We start from the raw sequence: 20,437 nt of genomic DNA on the forward strand, positions 1-20,437 counted from the left end.
CCAGTAGTGGGGGGAGGGTGGGAAGGAAAATAAGATAAAAGCCGGTGGCGTTTAACTGGACCTCTCCCTTTTGTAAGCCATGAGTTTTAGTTCTGATTCCCCTACCCCACTGCCTCCTGCAAAGTGCAAAATACCTTAAAGGAATGACTGAAACCAAATATTACTTCTTTTCTCCCCACCATATTGGCCCCTTAAATTCTTTATTGTCTATAAACAGCTTTTGTTTATTTTAATTTTTTTAGTACTAGAGATTGAAATCAAGCCATAGTTCTTGTAAAGCAGGCATAGGAGAGGCTGTGTGATGCTTCTAGTCCCTTTTTGCCTTGGTTATTTTTCAGGGGGAGTCTTGCTTTATGCCTGGGCCAGCATGCATTGCAATCCTACTTGTTCTGCCCAGTATCACTGGGGATGACAGTCATGTGCCACTCTGCCCAACTATTGTGCTTCCTCTGTAGCTAGGGTAACACTACTCTCAACCATTGAATGAGATGGAGTCTCAAGAACTTTTATAGCCTTGAGTCATGATCCTCTAACCTCTACCTCCTGAGTAGCTGGGATTATAGACTTGAGTCAGCAAGACTGGTTTACAAAGAAATCTCTTAAAGCCGGGTGCTGGTGGCTCATACCCATAAGCCTAAGTACCCAGGAGGCTAAGATCTGAGGATTGAGGTTCAAAGCCAGCCTGGATAAGAAAGTCTGTTAAAAGTTAAGAGACTCTTAACTCCATTTAACCACCAGAAAACTGGAAGTGGAGTTGTGGCTCAAAAGTGGCAGAATGCTAGCCTTAAGCCAAAAAGATCAAGGACAGTGCCCAACCACTGAGTTCAAACCCCAAGATTGACAAAACAAACAAATATAAAAAAAGATATCTCTCAAATATTCAATCCAACTTTTACAGTTCTTCTCAACAGTAAGTTGATTTGATACAAGTGAGTATACATTAGCTAGAAACAGAAGTCTAGATAGGAATCTTGCATTTGCATTTTCAGACTAATAATTAATATTTGTGCTGTATAGAATGCTTCATAATAATATTTACTTTACTTTTATAATCTAAGATTGAGTGTCACTATTCTATCCTCATTTGACAGATGAAGGCATTGAAACAGATTCAGTAAAGTCACTCAAGACCATTCAATGGCAGTGATGATACAAAAGATGAGAATTTGGTGTTTTGGTGCCCCCAAACCTGAGCTCTCAAGATAGCGGAGTACTAGATTAACAGTTAGCAAAGGCAGCACGACAGAAGCACCAGGCCCAGCTCTTCTCCAGGTCCTGTAGGTGAGCTGCTGTAATTAGCACTTACACTATTCACATGTCAACAGTGGAGCAGCACAGGAAATGCTTTCTCTACTGCAAGGAAAGGTAAACTCAGCTCATCCTGGGATTTAGTACACTTGCTTCAACAGATTGCAAATTCCTGCACAGGGACCCAGCTTCCAAGGGCTAATTGCCAATGAGTGGTTCTTATCTGGGAGGGAGAGCTGGCAAGGAAAGCTGACTTAGGAACCAAAACAACTCCCAGAAGAATCTCTACCCAAGGCACCAAAAGTTGTAATGAATTTTGGGTGTTGGGTTTATTCCTGAAGTTTCCTCTATTGTGGTGAACTGGGATTTGGACATGTGCAGGGGTGCGGTGTTGAGGTCATTCCACTTGCACTGTGGCCCTGGATACCCTTGGGGCAGTGCTGGTCTCATTTTGCTGTGGGAGCTTTGGCTAGCATTGCTATAGGACTATCCTTGGTGCTATTCGTGACATCTTTCTGGTCTTTCCCTCTTCTAAGCACATTAAGGCAGCATCTCTTGCCTGATTTGAGCTCTGGCAAATGAATTCTAGGCTATTAAGGAAGCAGAGCCCCCTGAGCTGATGCTAGTGCTATCTCAAATCTTCCCAGCCCTATTTGATTACAAGCCCAGCGCCTGAGCACAAAGAAGGTCACTGCTTTGAATCATGAGTTGCTAGGATTGGAGAACCTTTGCTTTAGCGAGTCCTCCAAGCTACTGAATATGGAGAGATCACCTGGACCAAATGCTCCTGCTTAAAATTTTATTATAAAAATTATTACTGTGATCAAGATGGCTATTATTATTTGCAGTGTTAAGGACTGAATCCAGACCCCACTTATGCTAGATAAGTGCTTTACCATGGAACTGTATCCTTTGTCTTATAACAAATGTATTTATTTTGAGACAGGGTCTTGCTAAGTCCCCTAGGGTTGGCCTCAAATTTGAGATTCTCCTACCTCAGCCCCCAGAGTAGCTGGGATTACAGGCATACATCACCAACCACAACTCAAAACCAAGCCTTCCATCTACAGATGGGAGAAATTGAGGCTTGGCATGAGCAAGATCGTGGAGAGAGTCTATGCCAAACCAGAACAGAACCAGCCTTTTTCCAATCCAATTAGAACACTGATATCAGTTGCCAAGCATTCTGCTTAAGGAGTTCTTCAGCCACCCCATCTTTGGCTAAGAAGACTTTGGTGCTCTATTCGAGAGTCCAGTCTAGAAGCAGCGTGGGGCAGGGGCAGGCACTGGGGATTTTGAATTGGTTTGGACACCTTGGAAGAACTGGCACTCCTTTTCAGGTAATTGTAAAAAGAAAAAAAAAGGAAAAAAGGAAAGAAAGAAAAAGTTAAATGAAGTGTGTAGCCAGTTAGCAGAGGTTTATAAAGGTGGAAATGGGGACCTAGTTTTACTTGGCTGGGAGTTGAACTACTATGAGACTGAGAAGTCCATGTTTTTCCCGCACCAGAATTATTGCTTGCTGGAAGGTATGGAGATTTCTTTTGGAGTCAGTTGTGGGGCTTGAACTCAGGGTTTAGGTGCTATCCCTGAGCCTCTTTGTGCTCAAGACTAGTGCTCTACCACTTGAGCTACAGCACCACTTCCATTTTTTGAGTGGTTCATTGGAGATAAGAGTCTCATGGGGACTTTTCTGCCTGGGCTGGCTTTGAACCATGATTTTTAGATCTCTGCCTCCTGAGTAGCTAGGGTTACAGGCTTGATCCACTGGTGCTCAGCTTAGAGATGTTTAAAGAGTATAGTTATTGATTATAACTAACCAGGTAATCATCAACAAGCTAGGAGTGGTTCTTGAGAGAGGCAAGAGTTCTTAGAGAGAGGGTTTCTGGCTGAAGCACCTGTAGGCCAGTCCATAGTTCTAAGAGTTTGTGTTGCACGAGAACAGCTGCTTTTCCAGGGGCAATTGCCCAGGCTTGCAGTCTCAGATTTCTACTCAAAGGCCCCAAGAACCTCTGGATGAAACACCTGAGCTTTGTTGGAGAGCCTCCACTGGCTCCAGCCCCCCTGTCCACCATATGAGACCCTGCCCCTCATTTGCTCAACTGGAACCCTTTGCTCTTCACTAGGAAATCTCCTGACGTCTGGGCAGCCTCTTTGTCTGGTGCTTCAGCCCCCTGCTCTACCCCCAGCTCTGTCCCCTTCCTCAGGGAACCTCCCATATTGCCATTAGTCATTGCTGGCTGGGGGGTTATTCACTACCCTGCAAGCTCTCAGCTTCTGCTAACTGAATTTTGTCTCCCCAGAGCCCAGAGAGTCCCCATCACCCCCACTCCACCCAATCTACCGGCCTTTGTCCACTCTAGGCACTCGGATGAGTAATCCCCTCCCCCACATACTCCAACCTACAAACAAGGCTGGAGGATGAGGGGGTGTGTATGCATGCACACACCCACACCCATGTGCACACTCAAAGGCTAGACACAATGGCCAGCGTGTTTGCAGCTGTCTGCCACACAGAGCTGTAGACAGGGTGATACACAACCAGGTAGACACATTCCCAGTTGCCTCTGTGATGGAGTAGACTGCAGCCCAGCAGATCTACCTTTGAAGACGCCCTTCCTGGAGAGTGGAGGCAGAGGCAGGCGCCTGAGAGAAGTGGTCCCTTGGGAGAGGTGATGGGAGCAGCTCTGATTCAGTCACTCTGATGGAACCCTCACATTTACAGTGGGTCTTCATGCCTCTACCCAGCAAACCCCTTACATCCTTGCAGGCTCTGTCCTCTAGCAAAGCAAAGGGCCCTAGTATTCTGCAGCCTTTTTTTCTTTTTTTTTTCAGGAATCACAGACCTGTATATGTTAGATCAACCCATGCACCCATCTGGGAAAGTTGTCGTCTCTTCTGCCTTGGGTCTTCTGATTCCTCCTAGTCCTTCCTCATGCTCTCAGCCCTGTTCCCAGCCAGAGCAGATTGGAATCTTTGGCCTTAGCTTGGGCCTTTGCCTCCTTCTTGCCACTCAGCTTCCTAGAGCAGCTGGAGGAGATCTCAGACTGCTAGGGTGGGAACACTCTTCTTTCTGAGGCTTTGAGACTGGCTATGCCTTCCCTTCCAGTCTGCCCTACCTCCTCAAGGTACTGCAGCATTTTGTGTAGCCCTCCCCACTTAGTTCTTTGACTCCTTATCTCCATTGCCTAGTTCCTTCCTCCTCCCTTAGCTACCTACCCCTCTTGTGACTTTCAAGATCTTCTTACTTGTGGCATCACTTTGACCCAGTATACCTCTGAGAAAGCCTGCTCTTACTCATATTTCTATGCACCTACTATGTGCCCAACACTGTTCTAAGCTGCTATGGGATTGAGTACAGTTTGTCCCCTCTACAGCATAGGTTTCCATTGCGATGGTGTTGGGAGGGAAAGCCTATAAGAGGTGTCTGGGTCATGAAGAGGGATTAATGCCTTTCCCACTGGACTGGGTTAGTTCTATCTCTTTGGGGAGTGGGTTAGTCACTGCAAAAGCAGGTTAGAAAATGTTTTTGTCTGTTCTGCTCTTCTGCTTTTTGCCACAAGTTGAAATAGACCCCAAACTACAGCTAGAGTGTCCTGCTCCTAGGCTTTCCATCCCTGTTTAATGAATCACATGCCCAAGGTCACAAATGTGGTACTAATGCATGCCAGAGCCAGGATCATCTCCCAAGTCTATGCTGTCTTTGAAACCTGTGTGTATCAGAACCCTGTCAAGGTTCTGGGCTGCACACTGCCCATTGCTGTCACGGTTCTTTAATCACATACCATCCCCCCAAACCAACATTTTCCACCATGGTCCTCCTGTACCTGCCACTCTATGCATTCGACCTAGATCCCACACTGGCTGATTTCAGCTCCTCTCATATCTTTTTATTTTCTTTGTCAGTTGTGGAGCTTGAACTCAGGGCCTGGGTGCTGTCCCTGAGTTTTTTTTTTTTTTTTTTTTTTTTTGTTAAAAGCTAGCGTTCTACTACTTTGAGACACAGCTCCACTTCCGTGTGTGTGTGTGTGTGTGTGTGTGTGTGTGTGTGTGTGTGTGTGTGTGTGTTTGGTTAATTGGAGTCTCGTGGCCTTTCCTGCCTAGGCTGGCTTTGAACCACAATTCTCAGATCTCAGCCTCCTGAGTAGTAAGGATTACAGGTGTGAGCCACCAGCACCTAGCTTCCTCTGGTATATCTGAACATGTCCCTTTGTCCTTTTACCAATTCCTCCCAGCAAAGCCTCAACTTTGCCTCAGTCCAGCTTGCTACCTCCCCAAGTGTTTGCCTACACAGCTAAGCCTAGGATAGAGAAGAAACCATGTTGGGGAGTGTGGGCCACCTGCACATCCATACTTCTGTCTTTACTGGGGCCCTTGAACTACTAGGGAACCACCCCCTTCCTAATCTAAGCTCAACAACTCCCCATCCCCCACCAGACTGTGCTGAAAACAAAAACTACCTCCCACCCCACATCAGTCTTCAGCTAATAAATACTCCCTCCCTCTGGTGAGAGTGCTGCCTACAGTCTGTACTTTACCTCCTTCCTAAGTGTCATCCACCCTACTCTGGCTTCTGCTCATCAAGGCTGCCAGCTGACTTCTTGTCACAGAGTTCAATAGATTCTGCTTAGCTCTTCCCTCTACCAGCTTTGGTCTGCTGAGCCCTGCCTCTAGGCTACATGTTTTTCCCCCAACTCTTACATAGTCCACAGCCTCAGCTACAACACCAGACTTTGCCCTAGCCCCTCCTCCTGCTGCGGGCCTCCTCCACACACTTCCAACCCATCTTAGGGCCCTGCCATCCATGGCTTCCTCTCTGTTCTCACTGCTGCTCCTGCTTGTCCCCCTTTTCCCCTCCACTGTTCATGCCCGCCTGGGGCCCCACTGTAGCTGTCACAGCCCAAATTCCCCAAGGTGGCCCTGATTCCCCCCGCCCCCCCCCACCTCCCAGCCCTAGGTGGTACTGGGGTTTGAACTCAGGATCTTCCATTTGAGAGAAAAGAAATGCTAGGTAGGTGCTCTACCAATGGCCAAACCTCCAGGCTGGGTATGGTGAGCTGAACTGCCCAGGTCTGGAGATCTGGAACCAGCGGATGTGCTGAGTCTGGTTTTCCTTCGGCCATCTGCCCCATCTATATCTTCTAGTGCAGCTACGATGACCCCTGCCCCCCTCTCTGTCCCTCCTTCCCTCCCTGTCATGGGCTCCCCAACTTCAGACCCCTTTCCAGCACCAGTTCTGCATGCCCCCAAGTGGCTTGAACCCCAGGATTAGCCCACCTTGCTTGCTGCAGTGCTTCTATTGCCCAGGGAATATACATGGCCAAGGGAGGCATTGGTCAGAGACTACCTAGGTTTGTCTTCTGCCTGGCTGGCTTCACTTGTCCTTTGGATTGGTAGTTGCTGGACGTCCGCTTGTGGTCTGCTTCCTCCTCACTTCAGGCTCGAGGAGGAGGGAGGGGAGAGGGTGTGTGTGGGGGGAAGATCCTACTAAGTTGAGGAGGCCAGAAGTAGCCTCTGCAGCCGCCTTCTCCCGCGTGCCTCTTTGTCTCACATCTTTTCTCATGACTGCAAGTCCCCACGTCCCCGTCTCCTTGTCTGGGGACACGTCCCCCCTCCTTAGACTTTAGAGCTGGGCAGATTCTAGATTCTCCTCGGCCCTCGCCCACCCTCCAGCCTCCCCCAACTCGCCTGCGCGCGGGTTCGTGGACTCGTCCCTCTCCTGCCGTCTGTCCGGGTGGGCTGGCGATCGCTGAGTGCCAGGGGCCCGGAGAGCCCGCCGCGGGCCGACTTCGAGGCTGGACGCGCGACGACGGGGTGGCCCCGGGGCAGCGGCGCCGCGAGGGTCCGGCGCAGCCGACGCTGGGAAGGGGCTCCGGGAGGGTGGGCGCCCCGCGCCCCGCGCCCGGCGGCGCAGGACCAACGCGCACGGCCGCGCTCCGTTCGCCTCCCTCGGAGCGGCTCCCGGGGCGGAGCCGGGCCTCCTCCCCAGGTCTCCAGCCCCTCTCCCGGCGTAGGCGGCTGACCGCGGCCCCGGGAGCCCCCGGCGAGCTACGTCCCGCCTACCGCCTCGCGTCCTCCTCCCCTCCGCGCCTCCAGCTTCATGCTTCTCAGGCACCCCAGCAAAGAACGCCCGGCCGCCCGGCCCACGCCCGCCGTCTCGTCCGCCCGCACCTGCCCCGAGTGGGCCGGGCGTGCACGGGGCACAGCTGCCTGCTGGGCGGCCCTGGCTGCAGCCCGAGATGATTCCTCGCCCGCCCCCCCCCTCCACTCCAGGGGGTGGGGTGGGGGTTCTGGCGCTGGGTGGGGAGGGGGCAGTACAGAGAGAGCTTTCCAGAGCTTGGGCTCAGCACCCCTTCCCTGACCAACCTCCACGTGCACCCTAGCAAGGGCAGCTAGCCCAGGACTTTATCTCCTGGTAGGGTGATGGGGTTCGTTCCAGCACCAGCAAGCGGTAGGGCAGGTGGCGGTAGGGCAGATCCTACTGGGTAGAGGGGCTAGGGGAGGGGGTTCCAGGTTGCGCTGTGTGGCAGCAAGGCCAGGGTGGGAAGCCATTGTGTTGACTTTCCAGATCTGCAATAGTCCAGCTGGGAAGGCATCTCTGCCCATCTCTCCCTTCATTCATTAATATGTGGCCATTCACAAATCCCACCTGACATGGCCACGATGAAGAGTTTCTAAAGCCATCCCCCATCTGCAGATTTGGAAGCCCAGGCCCTTCATCCCTCCCATTCCCCCCACTCCAGCTTCTTGCCTTAGCCCCTCCTGGCCAGCATCAGGATGTGTCATTTCCACTTCCCAGCCAGAGCACTGGTCCTTCGGGTCTGCAGGGTGTGCCTTCAAGGGGCGGCCTGCACTCAGCACTCTTCACCTCTGGCCCACTGCTGTGTTCTCAGCACCCAGCCCAGCCCAGCCAAAGCCCACAGGTCATATGTGGGATATTGAAAAGCAGGGATGCCTTTATTGGAAAGACAGCTGAAAGAGCTGGGGCCCTGTCCACCCCCACCTCCATGCCTGTTGGGGATTCAGCTTTGGCCTTGAGGGGGGAAGGGCAAGGAGAGCTATCCCGAGACACTGCCCTTCCCCCAGCGCTGGGGCAGTGTGGAAGCAAGCCACACCTCTCTGGGTCCGGAACCAGAAGGGGTAGCTTTGTGACCAGCCCCCCTCCCCCCAACTTCTCACCAGCTAGCACATGTGCTCCTCTTTTCGCGGGCTTTGCCCAGGGGGTGGTACTATGGGAGTGACGTTAGCCCATGAAGGGGTTCTAGGACAAGCTCACCAGCCTATCGCCAGCTTCTGGTTTATCACCCCTTTTCTCCTCAGCATTACTATATTAACTGTTAGCCACTCCCCTATTAAACCAGATTGCTCTTGAAGCTTTCTCTGAGACTCCGTGTGCACCTGGCTTCCTTGGTTGGTAAGGAGGGAGGAAAGGGGATCTCGTTTGGCCACGTGCACCTGAGGCCTACCCTAGCTCCCCCACTCCACCTTGGCCTGCCTGCAGGTCGGGCAGCCAGGGGAGAGGGTGAGAAAGGGAGCGCAGATAAGAGAGTAAGCTTAGCATCCCCGCGCCAGGGGAGGTAAACCTAGCCCAGCACATGCCCAAACGTTTGAGGGTTCTGTTGTTGCTCAGAGGCAAGGGGTCACTCTTCCAAACACTACTTACTTATTGTTCTGCCCTGCCAGCTTGGCTGGGACCTGGGAGGGTGGTGGTACACCTGAGGAGGTTGCAAATGACCCCGACCCCCATAGAAGGCTTCCGGAAGTCCAGATTGGGGAAAAAGGGGAACCAGAGACCCAGGCCTCAAGAGCTCCAAGGATCCTCTGAACCTTCACTCAGATCTTCTCCAAAAGGCATGGCTGTTTGCCATCTGTGTTCACTCCTTCATTTAGTGCATTCGGATCCCTAGCACCTCTCTGTGTCTGGCCCTGCTAGGCATTAGGGGGTGCCATAGGCCTGCTTTGGGGAGGTCACGCCTGGGAGTGCCTGCCCCTCCTAGCTCAGGCCCCACATTCCCAGTCTCTACCTTCCAACATTGGACATCTTTTGGGGGAACAGGGATGAGGATTGAACATAGGAGGAAGGGTTTTGTCATTGATTAAAGAGGAGCCTGAATGGTTGTTGATCATGGTGATGTTGAGAGAAAGGAAGAAGGGGAGGAGAGGGCCAGGGGACAGGCAGAGGGAGGTAGAGAGGAGGGAAATTCAAGGAGCAAAGTTGACTTCCTTTGGGCTGGAGGAATGGTCTCCTCTACTGGCCAGTATTTGTGGAGTTCATTCCCTCCATGGAGATCATCCCACTATGGCCTGCCTGTGCCTGTGCAGAGGACCAAGCCTTGGGTACAGAGACATGGGGAGAGACCTTGATGTAAAGCCTGGTTCCATAACCTTCTCTGAGATGTCCCATAAGACTTCAGCTTTCCTATCTATACAATGAGATGGATTTTTTTCTACTATGATTACTGGCTCCCACATCCATGGAGTGCTTTTTTTGTATACTCCATCCCTCTATTCTCAAGAGGGAGAAACAGACCAGAGTTACTCAAAGCAGTGGGCTGGATGATGCCTTGGGGCTGTGGGATGAAAGCCTAGTCAGGGAAAGGTTCCGAGAAGACAAAGATCATGGAAGAATGAGATGATTCCCAGCTTCTCTTCTTCTCAAACCAGGATGTGGAGCAGGTGTCTTAGATGTCAGACAATTCTGCAGTGCCTGGAGGTACAGGTGTGCTGAGAGGAACTTCTGCCTGGGCACCTGCATTTCCCCACCTCTAACCCCACTGTAGATGAGACACTTGGTGTGGTTCCCTAGGAATGCCTATGGAGTTGTTTGCACACTAAATCTAAGCCTTTAATTTTCATTGAATAGGTACTGTGCACTGCTTGGTACTAGGGGCTAGAAGAGGAGCAACATTCAGTTGATTAAAGGAGGCTTAATAATTGTTCTTGTGACAAAAACTATTTCAGGAAAGAGGAGGGAAACACAGGCTGCTGGCAGAGAATGAGGACAGCATGAGGTTAGGGTGTTCTCTGAGATGAGCTTTTAAAGAGGGAAGTTATCATGGGCAGAGGGAGCAGGGAGGCCTTCAGAATACAAAGCCAGGCTTAGAGGCAGACACATGTTAGCTTGCCCTTGGAGGAGAGAAATGATGGGGTGAGGAGACTAGAGCTCAACTAGGATTCAGGGTCTGCCTAAGAGTTTAACATTCTGAAAGGATCTGGTTCTAGCTTTCCCTTCCTCCTGGTGACCTCTAGAATCCCAGGGCCAGGCTGCAGGATCTAAGGACCAGCTGGGGCTGAGGTTGAATCAGTGGCTCCCATGGCCAGGATGGGACAGGTTGGGGTAGTGGTGGTGATTGTTGTTGTAAGCTCTTGGACCTCAGATTCCAGAGACATCACTCAGTAGATCAAAGCTTAGCTGTATTCCAGAAAGAAAAGCCAGATGAAGAGACAAGGCATGTGAGCCATGAGGCTGGCAGCCACCCCAGGAGGAGCCTCCGCCAGAGGCAAATACAGGCCTGCTGTCTTCAGGGCTTAGTCAGTCTTCTGGTTTGGGTCTTCTAGCTTGGACTCCGGAGGGCTATGAGATAGGGGTGTCAAGCAGGAAGGGCGGGGGCAGGCCGGGGAAGCGCTTCATCCCTCCTCAGCCCCACGGCCTCCAGGCTTCAGCTTCTCCAGGGTCCTGCTTACAGTGGACAGGCTGCTGCGGGCCCCTGGAGGAGAGATCCGGATGGAGCTGCCTAAGTACAGATTGCCATGGAGTTGCAGGTCAGGGGAGTCTCAAAAGGACCCAGGATAGGAGTGCCCGGGAACCCTAGGGCAGAGCGTGGATAGAGAGAGGGGCCTTCCAGAGGGATAGCTCCATCCCAGTGAGGACAGGATAGCCCATCAAGAAGAAGCAGGACAGGGGCTGGGGATATAGCCTAGTGGCAAGAGTGCCTGCCTCGGATACACGAGGTTCGATTCCCCAGCACCACATATACAGAAAACGGCCAGAAGCGGCGCTGTGGCTCAAGTGGCAGAGTGCTAGCCTTGAGTGGGAAGAAGCCAGGGACAGTGCTCAGGCCCTGAGTCCAAGGCCCAGGACTGGCCAAAAAAAAAAAAAAAGAAGAAGCAGGACAGTGTGGAAGAGGGGTAGCATGATGGGGCTGCTGATGGCCCCCATGACTGGCTCCCCCACTTCCTAATAGTGTGATCTTGGGTGTGTTACTTAATCTCCCTGTGCTTCAGTTGCTCCATATATAATGAAGTGATTCTTGGCCCCTCCTTCACATGGCTGTTATGAGAATGAAGTGAGTTAATAGAGAGGAAGTGCTGGAGATAGCATCTGGAACAGGGCCTCTGCTGAGTGGGTCCTAAGCCTCCTGCCCTTGGTGGCAGAGGCTATGAGCTGGGCTCCCTTGGAGACACTCCTGCCCTGGGATTTTCCAGTAGTGTCAGGTGTCAGTTCTGAGAGTTGGATTTCACCATGGAGAACAGACCAGGGAAATAAACTAGGGCAGGGGTAACGTGCTACCCCCAGCTGTGTCCATGCTGGGCAAGACAGGGCACCCCTGAGGACGAACAAGAGAGGAGGTCAGCTCCAAGCAAGAAGGGTTTAGACAAGGGGAAGAAGTACTCAAACTATCCCGCTCTTCTGGGTTAGGAACACCTCCTGCATTTCTCTTGGGCCCACAGGGTGCCCAGCCAGAGGGAGATGAAAGATGCATTCTAGGATTTCAAGAATTTACCTTCCTTATTGCCATTGGTGCTGGATTGTCCCTCCTCATGATCTGGCCCTGGGTTGGGGTGGACTCTCAGGTTTCCTGTGGGGTGAGAGCATCCAAACCATTGGTCACTGAGGCCCTCCCAAGCCAGGTCCAGCTTGGGATGGGAAAGTTCTTCCTGCTATCAGACCCCCATCCTTGCGCCACTGAATTCCTTAAGGTATCCCATATAACCCGGGCTAAATTGGGAAGGAGGCATAAAAAAATGAGTCTTTGGAGGAGAGGGCAGGTTTTTAGAGGAGGTAGGGGTCCAAGTGAGAATTAGGGGTGTGTATGTAAAGCCCTATAGGATAGAGGGAGGAGGGAGGTGCTCTGTGGGTTGCTGAGATGAGTAGGGAGCTGTTCAGAGGTCCTGGGGCCTGAGGGGTGATGGAGAGTCATTATGGGATTTAGGGGAGAGAGAAGATTATCTGGCTTGATTATCTGACCTTGGCTTTGAGGTGATGGAAAGTCTCTCATGGGAGGACTCCCTAGGTTCAGCCGCCTTTGCTCAGGCAACAGGCTGGATTCTGCTACGCTGTAGCCATGGCGACTGCTGCACAACACACAGAGATAGCAACTCCAACCCACAGCCAGGAGTCGTCTCACACATAGACTCACACAGACTGCACCATTGGTCACAGGCTTCTACATCAAGGGCCTTGAGCAGTCGGGGGCAGAGGGTCCCCTGGGGGGAAAGGAGGAAGGGGGCTCACCTAGTGCAGGCAGGATGTGGTCCAGGTTGAACCGAGCCTTCAGGAAGGGGTAGGCAAAGATGAGGAGCCCTGAGAAGAGAGACAGAGAGGAGTTCTGTGATGGGAGAACGGGATCAGGGTGAGATGCAGGGCTGTGGGTGGGCTGTGAAGCCGAGGGCTGGCTTATAAGGGTGCTAGGCATGTGCCGGACTGGGGCTGTTGGCATGTAAATGGAGGCAGCCCATCGAGGTTGGGAGGACTGTGACTATCTGGGGAAAGGGTTAGAAACTGCCAAGGCCATTAGCTCTTGGCTCTACTGTGCCCAGGCAAAGAGCAGGTTGGCTACCTTCCTTCTTACTTGGCTAGAATTGGGCTCCATTGACACCACTCTCCCCTTCCCTAGGGCTCTCAGTGCTGGATGAGGTGTAAGGGCCTCCTGGGCATTCTTGAAGAGAAAGAGCAACACAGCAGGTCCCTACCCCCTCCCATTACCTCCTTAAACCAAGTGCCTAGCAGACTTCGGATACTCATGCTCAGAGGCACTGGCTTGGAGCTTAAGGTTCTAATTTTACTTAAGATGGTGGGAATGGGGTATGAGGTGGCCCTCAGCATAATTGTGGGGATATCAGTACACCTGGCCTGATGGACAGATAGGAGTCGGAGAGCGGAAGAAAAGGAACTCCTTTGGAGCGGTACTGTTTTGCTGGCCCCATCAACCTGTTCTAAACACTCCGCTGAATCCTGCCCCAAATAAAAGAGCCCTCTGGGCCTGAAAAACAGCGTTGAAGGAGGAAAATAGCTCCCCTCTGCTTCACACTGCCTCTTCCCTGCCAGGGGCAGCCCACCCCAAACCCTAAGGCTGCCTCACTCCCACCTCTAATGTCCATTCCCCAACCAGTATCTATGGATCCAGTCTTCCCCTCCATTTCTCCCTCACCTTGCCAGGTTCCTGCTCCCCACAGGAAAGTCTCCCCTTTCCCCCCCGGCCCAGCGCCTACTCACCCAGCCCAGCAGCACCAAGGAAGATACCGCCCACCGCAGCTGCAGCCTTGGATACAGAGACACCGATGATGATGCTGCCCGCCACGAGGCCGAGGGCCACGCAGGCCAGCTGCAGGCAGCGGAAGTCTTTGCTGCTGATAGGGATGTCCATGCAGGCCTATCCAGGTACCTGCTCCAGCTTCCAGGAGCTCCTCTGTCCTCTTGAATATCCCTTTCTTACAGCCGATTACTTCTGGGCATTAAGCATCTAAGCTGGTAACTCTTGGGTTTATGGGCAATCCTATCTGACAGTTCTTGTAAGGGTCCCCAGGCCCCACCTTGCCCTGGGCACTCCAGCTTACTCTTCTTCCCCTAAAGACCCTGGGTGCTGGGGGCCACGCGTGGGAGTCCTGTCCAGCTGCATTTCTGCATTGGCTGCTTGGGTTCTCGGATCTTCTTCTGCCAGTCTCCACCCAGCCCCTGGAAGAGCTTGGTCCAATCTCTCCCACCTAGGACATCCTGCCCTAGCTCCCTGTGGCCTGCTACCCAGCCTGGATCTATTAAAGTTTAAAGCAATGAGAGGCAGGGGTGGGGCATTGGTCTGGGATATGCAGGTTCCTCCGAGATACAGGTACCAGGGAGGTGCTGAGTTATTCATGAAGTTGCAATGTGAGCCATGCCTGGGTCCTGAGAGCCCATTGGGCAGTCAGCCCAAGTTCTACTTTTGGTTTTCAGGCGGGAAGAAAGAGCTTGTGGCTGTACATGAAGTTCAGAAGCCAGGGATGTTGAGGGGACTTCCTGGCCACATGTTCAAAGCTCAGTCTTGTTCTTTGGCTTAGAGACATTCTTGTGGCCTGCACTTGGAGACCTAGAGACAGAGACATGGAAGGAAATCTGAACAAAGCTCAAGGGACAGGAACTGTGAGAGGGACAAGAAGAGTCCACTCTTTTTTTTTTTTTGGCCAGTACTGGGGCTTGAACTCAGGGCCTGCATGCTGTCCCTTAGCTTTCGCTCTCTCCCCCCGCCCCCCCGAAACCTGGTGCTCTACAACTTGAGCCACAGCTCCATTTCCAGCTTTTTGATGATTAATTGGAGATAAAGGTCTCAAAGAGGGGCTGGGAATATGGCTTAGTGGTAGAGCGTTTGACTTGCATACATGAAGCCCTGGGTTCGATTCCTCGGTACCACATATATAGAAAAAGCTGGAAGTGGCGCTGTGGCTCAAGAAGTAAAGTGCTAGCCTTGAGCAAAAAGAAGCCAGGGACAGGGCTCAGGTCCCAAGGGAAAAAAAAGTCTCATAGACTTTCAGCCTGGGGTGGCTTTGAACCACAATTCTCAGATCTCATTCCTGAGTCACTGCTATCTGGCTTCAAGTTCACTCTTAAGGCTATCCCTCCTCCCCTGTCCTAGGCCTAACTAGGAGGGGGTGTCTTAGTTTGAAGCTTGATCTTAGAGGACTCTTCTTTTCCTAAGGTAGGCTTGGCAATCTTTACTCTTCCAGTTGCCAGTGGGATAAGAGGACGAGCCCTTCCCATTGTCCTGGGAACCCCTGACAGCGGCTGGCAGTAATGGCAGGTAGGATTGGGAAGAGGATCTGGGAGGCTGGAGTCAGAAGGCTTCGAACAGGTAGCTGGCATATGGCTCATACTTTTTTTTTCCTCAAATTTTTATTACCAAACTGATGTACAGAGAGGTTACAGTATCATACGTTGGGCATTGGATACATTTCTTGTACTGTTTGTTGCCTTGTCCCTCATGCCCCCCTCCCTCCCCCCTTTCCCTCCCCCCCCAGGTGTTCAGTTCACTTACACCAAACAGTTTTGCAAGTATAGCTTTTGTAGTTATTTCTCTTTTTTTACCCTGTGTCTCTCAAATTTGGTATTCCCTTTGAATTTCCTACTTCCAATACCAGTAAACACGGTTTCCAATATACTCAGATAAGATTACAGAGATAGTGTAGGTACAACCATAGGAAGGTGATACAAGAACATCATCAATAATAGAAACTACACATACACATAGGACGTTGAAAGTAGTTACAACTGTGATATATCAATTGTTTCCATAACATGGAGTTCATTTCACTTAGCATCATCTTATGTGTTCCTAAGGGTATAGCTATTGGGCCTTGTGATGCTCTGCTATGGCTTGCCTAAACCTGTACTAATTATTCCCAATAAGGGAGGCCATAGAGTCCATGTTTCTTTGGGTCTGGCTCACTTCACTTAGTATAACTTTTTCCAAGTCCTTCCATTTCCTTACAAATGGAACAATGTCATTCTTTCTGATAGAGGCATAAAATTCCATTGTGTATATGTACCACATTTTCCTGATCCATTCGTCTACTGAGGGGCATCTGGGTTGGTTCCAGATTCTCGCTATGACAAATTGTGCTGCGATGAACATTGTTGTGCTGGTGGCATTACTGTGATTTTGTTTGTGGGCTTTTGGATAGATACCCAACAGTGGGGCTGCTGGGTCATAGGGGAGTTCTTGGCTCATACTTTTTGACCTTCTAGACTGCACACCTCCACTCTGCCTGGCTGACCTACTCTGGGCAGTGGTAACCTAACCCAGCCCAGCCTTGATCCCTGAACCCTGTCTCCAGATCCTAGTTCCAGCCTTCATCATTAATTGCATTCTCTGGCACTGGATCAGGGCCTTCTCAGTCTTAGAACATGGCCTGGCCTCAGTCCTCAACTGACACAATTTCCAGTGTCCCATCACCCTGCTCAGAATCCTGTCACTGATCTCACAAACCTCTTTTTGGTTGGTCCTTCTCTCACCATTGCAACTGCAGTCTCATCCAAGCTCCAGATATCCTGCTGGCACAGCTGTCACTTCCTCCCTCATCCTCCCTGCAGGATGTCCACCAGGTCCCTCCTATTTCAAAGCCCCTTCTTTGTCCAGCAGGGGACACACGGCCAGCTGTCTCTGAGCAGCCTTCCCGATCATGCCTGAGCTCCCCATTGCGGCTCTGTGGTTTCACATGCAGGGTTTATTCTCAATTCTTGTTCAGTAGACAGGGGCAGGCTGGGAGAGTGGACTCCACAGAATACTCTGGCTGGAGGGACCTGGGCAGATCATCTGGACAGAGGATGGGATTTAGAGAGGGCTTGGACCTGCATGACCACCTGGGATTGATAAAGAGGAGGGGTTGTGGGCATGAAAAAAATCCTCTGTCTCTATCAACAGTCTCCCACCAGGCACTGGTGGCTCATGCCTGTAATCTTAGTTACTCAGGAGGCTAAGATCAGAGGATCATGGTTCAAAGCCAGCCAGAGCAGGAAAGTCTGTGAGATTCTTACCTCCAATTAACCACCAGAAAACCAGAAGTGGAGCTGTGGCTCAGAGTGCTAGCCTTGAGCCAAAAGAGCTCAGGGACAGTGCCCAGGCTCTGAGTTCAAGCCCCATGACCAACAAAAAACAAACAATCTTCTGTTGATGTGGAGAAGGGTGCTAAGAAAGCTCGGGGTCACCTGAAGGGAGCTTTAGCCAGGAAATCAGAGAGAGCTTGGATGAGCACTCAGGGCCTCCTAAAGAGGAAGCCCTTGGAATTAGCATCCCATAGGCACAGCTGACCCACCACCATCCCTTGCAACTCCTGCCACGGTGAGGTCTGAGTTTTCCTCTAGGCATCAGGTTATAGCCTACATCTCTGTCACAGTAACCAATCAAGCACTGACTAGTTTTAGAAGGGGTTGCTGAAGTAAGTGTCCACGAAAATGTTCTCCTGAGAGGTGGCAGTTTGGGAATCTGGACACCCTCTTTGATGCTCTGCCTCCTACTCTTCCTGAAGTGTTGGCATCATTCCAGGTCAGGCAGGATCTGTGTCAGTTTGTCAGCCACACAAGACTGAGGGTGGCTCTCCCACACTGTCATCCAGACAGAACTTCCTGGGCCATGCTGCCATCATGCACTGTGCCTGCGCCACTTGCTGTGTTCTAGGGGCAGAGGGTGGAGGCATGCATCTCTGAGATCTGTGAATTCCAGATTCTGCGAGACTCTGACCTCCAAAATTTGGGGTCCAAATTTAAACTTGTGGGTTTTCTTTGTCACTGTAAATCCCTCAAGGCACAGAAACAATCTAGGAGAAGAGAGACACAAAAAGCCATTCTCAGTTACGTGATTATTGAACCATAAAGCCAGAGGTGTTAACCCTGAATCCTCAGTAGAATTCCTATGTGCCTAGGTTCCTACTCAGTTGGGAAGTTCTCTAGCATAGCTTTCCTATGCATTTCTTCATTATCTTATTTGAAGTTGAAGGAACTGGCAATTGTACTGTATTTAACATTTTTTTCCCCATTATAAGGCTTAAACTCAGGTTCCTGGGCACTTTCTCTGAACTTTTTTTTTGCTCAAAGCTAGCTAGCACTCTACCACTTTGAGCCACAGCTCTACCTCTGGTTTTCTGGTGGTCAACTGGAGATAAGAGTCTCACTGACTTTCTTGCCCTGGCTGGCTTTGAACCATGATCCTCAGATCTCAGCCTCTTGAGTAGGGATTACAGGCATAATCAGTGCCTGTCTTAATCCATTTTTCTATTGCTATGACAGAATATGTGAGGCTGGAATACTTTACAAGAGAGGCTTATATAGCTCACAGTTGGGAGGTTCAAGTCCAAGGTTAGGTGACCTTACCTACTGGCCTCTGGTGAAGGCCTCATAGGGGATGGATCATGGTGGACAGCATGCCAAGGGCAAGAGCACACATGAGAACAAGAGGTCACATGACAAGACAGAATGCTAGACAGTGGGGACAAAGAGATCTATCTTGCTTTTTTTTTTTTTTTAAACAACCAAGCCTCGTAAGAACTCATATCAACTAAACAGCATCAATCCCTTCTAAAGACAATGCTCCTTCCCAGTGCCCCAATTATTATGCACTGGGCCATACCTCTTATAGGTCCCTCCCAACATGGCTAGTGTTCCAACACATGAGCCCTTGGGAGACACACTCAAACTGTACTGAAATCATAGCATCTACTGGTAGCATTGACAGGTGAACACCATTGAAAGTGCCTGAGCTGGTGGTAATGACTGCTGCTCCACTGATTAACTGATGTTGGGAGAGATGTTTCCATGTTCCCCCTGAAGAAGAAAACATATGTTGGTCTCTGGTTCTCACAGTAAAGGTGAGGGAGTTCAAGGAAGCTCTGTCTGTGGGCAGTTCTGAGGTAGTGGTCCCAAAGCCCTGGGGGCCCCATGGGTTCCCAAGCACAGAGCCCTCCTCTCAGGAGCCTGGGTCCTCCTGGAGCCACAGGACAGAGGGTGAAGCTAGGCCCTAGGCATCTGTAAGATTCCACCACAGCATATCCTGTCTTCTCTACGGCATGGGCTGAAGGATGTCTACCTGTGTACCTTGTGTCCAAATGCGCTGTGAGGGTGGGAGGAGTAGGCAACCAGATCTCAGCTAGGTTTGGTTCTGTTTATTTTCCTTCAGGGGTGAGAACCCTGGAACAGAGTATGATTAATTTAACATTTCCCCCCAGGGGTGGGGGGGGGGGATAGGCAGCCTTCCTAGATGGTTCAGACGCTGAAGTCAGAGAAATGGCTTCCAAGGCAACTGTTACCATAGCAACCAGAGTGTTAGCCTTGGGGGGAGGACCTTGCTTACTAGGCCCCCTCCAGACTTGAAGCAGCTGGAGCAGTTGGCATGGGATCAAGGCCTTGCTGTTTGTGAAGATGGCTCTAGTGAGAGGCAGTGGGCCACAAGAGAAAGAGGTCCTCCTCTTTGCCCTCCCCTCATGCTCAGGTGTTGGGGATTATTATGGCCTGGGAAAGGCTGCCCTTCCACCAGCCTTGGGACAATGGAAGTCCCTCCCACCTTCTGGCCTCCACCCCTTGGGAGGTGAACAAGTGCGTGCCACCATGATGGGGTTGTCCCGCCCACAAAGGAAGTTTCGTGATGTCACTTGATGGACATGCTCCCTAGCCTATGACTGGCCCTTTGGCCAGCCCCCTTTCTTTCCCGCCATTACTTCTATATAAGTGCCCTTCCATATTAAAGTCTTTGAGACGCTTCCCACCACCGCAGCGTGTCCCTGATGCCTTCCTTTTCGCCTCCGCCCTTGGTAACATGTGGGGGGACTGGGGGGATGGGAAGCATCAGCAACCCTTCCTCAACTTAGCGCTTGCCCATGTGAGCACGCCTTTGGCCTTCCGCTGGCAGAGGGCCAGGCTGAGTGCTCTTTCAAGAGTTTGTGGTTACCATTCTCTCCGTGGGGGGGGGAAGAAAGGGATCGTCCAGATCCCAACACTCAGGCAGGTAGACATGAAAAGGCACAAAGTCTTGGTCATCTCTGTGACCAGAAGTACATGGACAGGAGTTCTCAAGGTCTAATTGAACCAGGACTGGAGCTGTGGCCAAGGCCTGCTAGCTGGATTGGAGTTACCAAGTCTGAGGTCTCTGAGCTATTCCAGCTGGCTGGAAGCCTCTCTCTTCTTTGAAGGTCCAGCCAGGTGGGAACCCTGGAGCTGCTGGACTGGCTTCCACCATTTCAAGTCCTGTGCTCGAATCCAGGGCTTCCCTCAGCAAATCTGCCATGTCTGCCTCTTCCTAGCAGAGCCCTGAAGACTAGAACCCAGGGCTTCTGGTCCCCAATAACAAGCGCTTCCTCTGGGGCAGAGGACTCCCGGAGCAGAAGGAAGGGGAAGCTCATTTCCATCTCTGGGACTGGGGCTTGAATCGTTCAGTTCCAGAAGATAATAGGTGGAACTGAAACCATCATGACTAACACTGTAGAACACCTACTGTGTGTACCGGACCCACAGTTA

The 20,437-nt window shown here is 51.3% G+C and overlaps 1 protein-coding gene across 2 annotated transcripts; it reads right to left on the bottom strand.

The window, feature by feature from the left end:
* Positions 1 to 10,872: 10,872 nt before the first annotated feature.
* Kncn (kinocilin) lies at positions 10,873 to 13,832 on the bottom strand. Of its 2 annotated transcripts, none has more exons than XM_048349899.1 (4): positions 13,682 to 13,832; positions 12,701 to 12,769; positions 11,970 to 12,044; positions 10,873 to 10,952 (listed from the first exon to the last, which is right to left on the bottom strand). In XM_048349899.1, the coding sequence occupies exons 1-4, from the start codon at positions 13,830 to 13,832 to the stop codon at positions 10,873 to 10,875; spliced, it is 375 nt and encodes a 124-aa protein (XP_048205856.1). The 2 variants fall into 2 exon arrangements, with proteins under 2 accessions (XP_048205856.1, XP_048205855.1); XM_048349898.1 differs by having other exon boundaries at positions 11,970 to 12,076; positions 12,697 to 12,769.
* Positions 13,833 to 20,437: the final 6,605 nt, after the last annotated feature.

Source organism: Perognathus longimembris, chromosome 7 (assembly GCF_023159225.1).
Source record: "Perognathus longimembris pacificus isolate PPM17 chromosome 7, ASM2315922v1, whole genome shotgun sequence".
Lineage (NCBI taxonomy): Eukaryota > Metazoa > Chordata > Mammalia > Rodentia > Heteromyidae > Perognathus > Perognathus longimembris.

Coding starts and splice junctions, on each gene's coding strand:
- Kncn (XM_048349898.1), bottom strand. CDS start 13,832: ATGGACATCCCTATCAGCAGCAAAGACTTCCGCTGCCTGCAGCTGGCC. Junction 12,770..13,681: donor CCTTGGTGCTGCTGGGCTGG/GTGAGTAGGCGC, acceptor CTCTCTTCTCAG/GGCTCCTCATCTTTGCCTAC. Junction 10,953..11,969: donor CACCAATGGCAATAAGGAAG/GTAAATTCTTGA, acceptor TCTCTCCTCCAG/GGGCCCGCAGCAGCCTGTCC.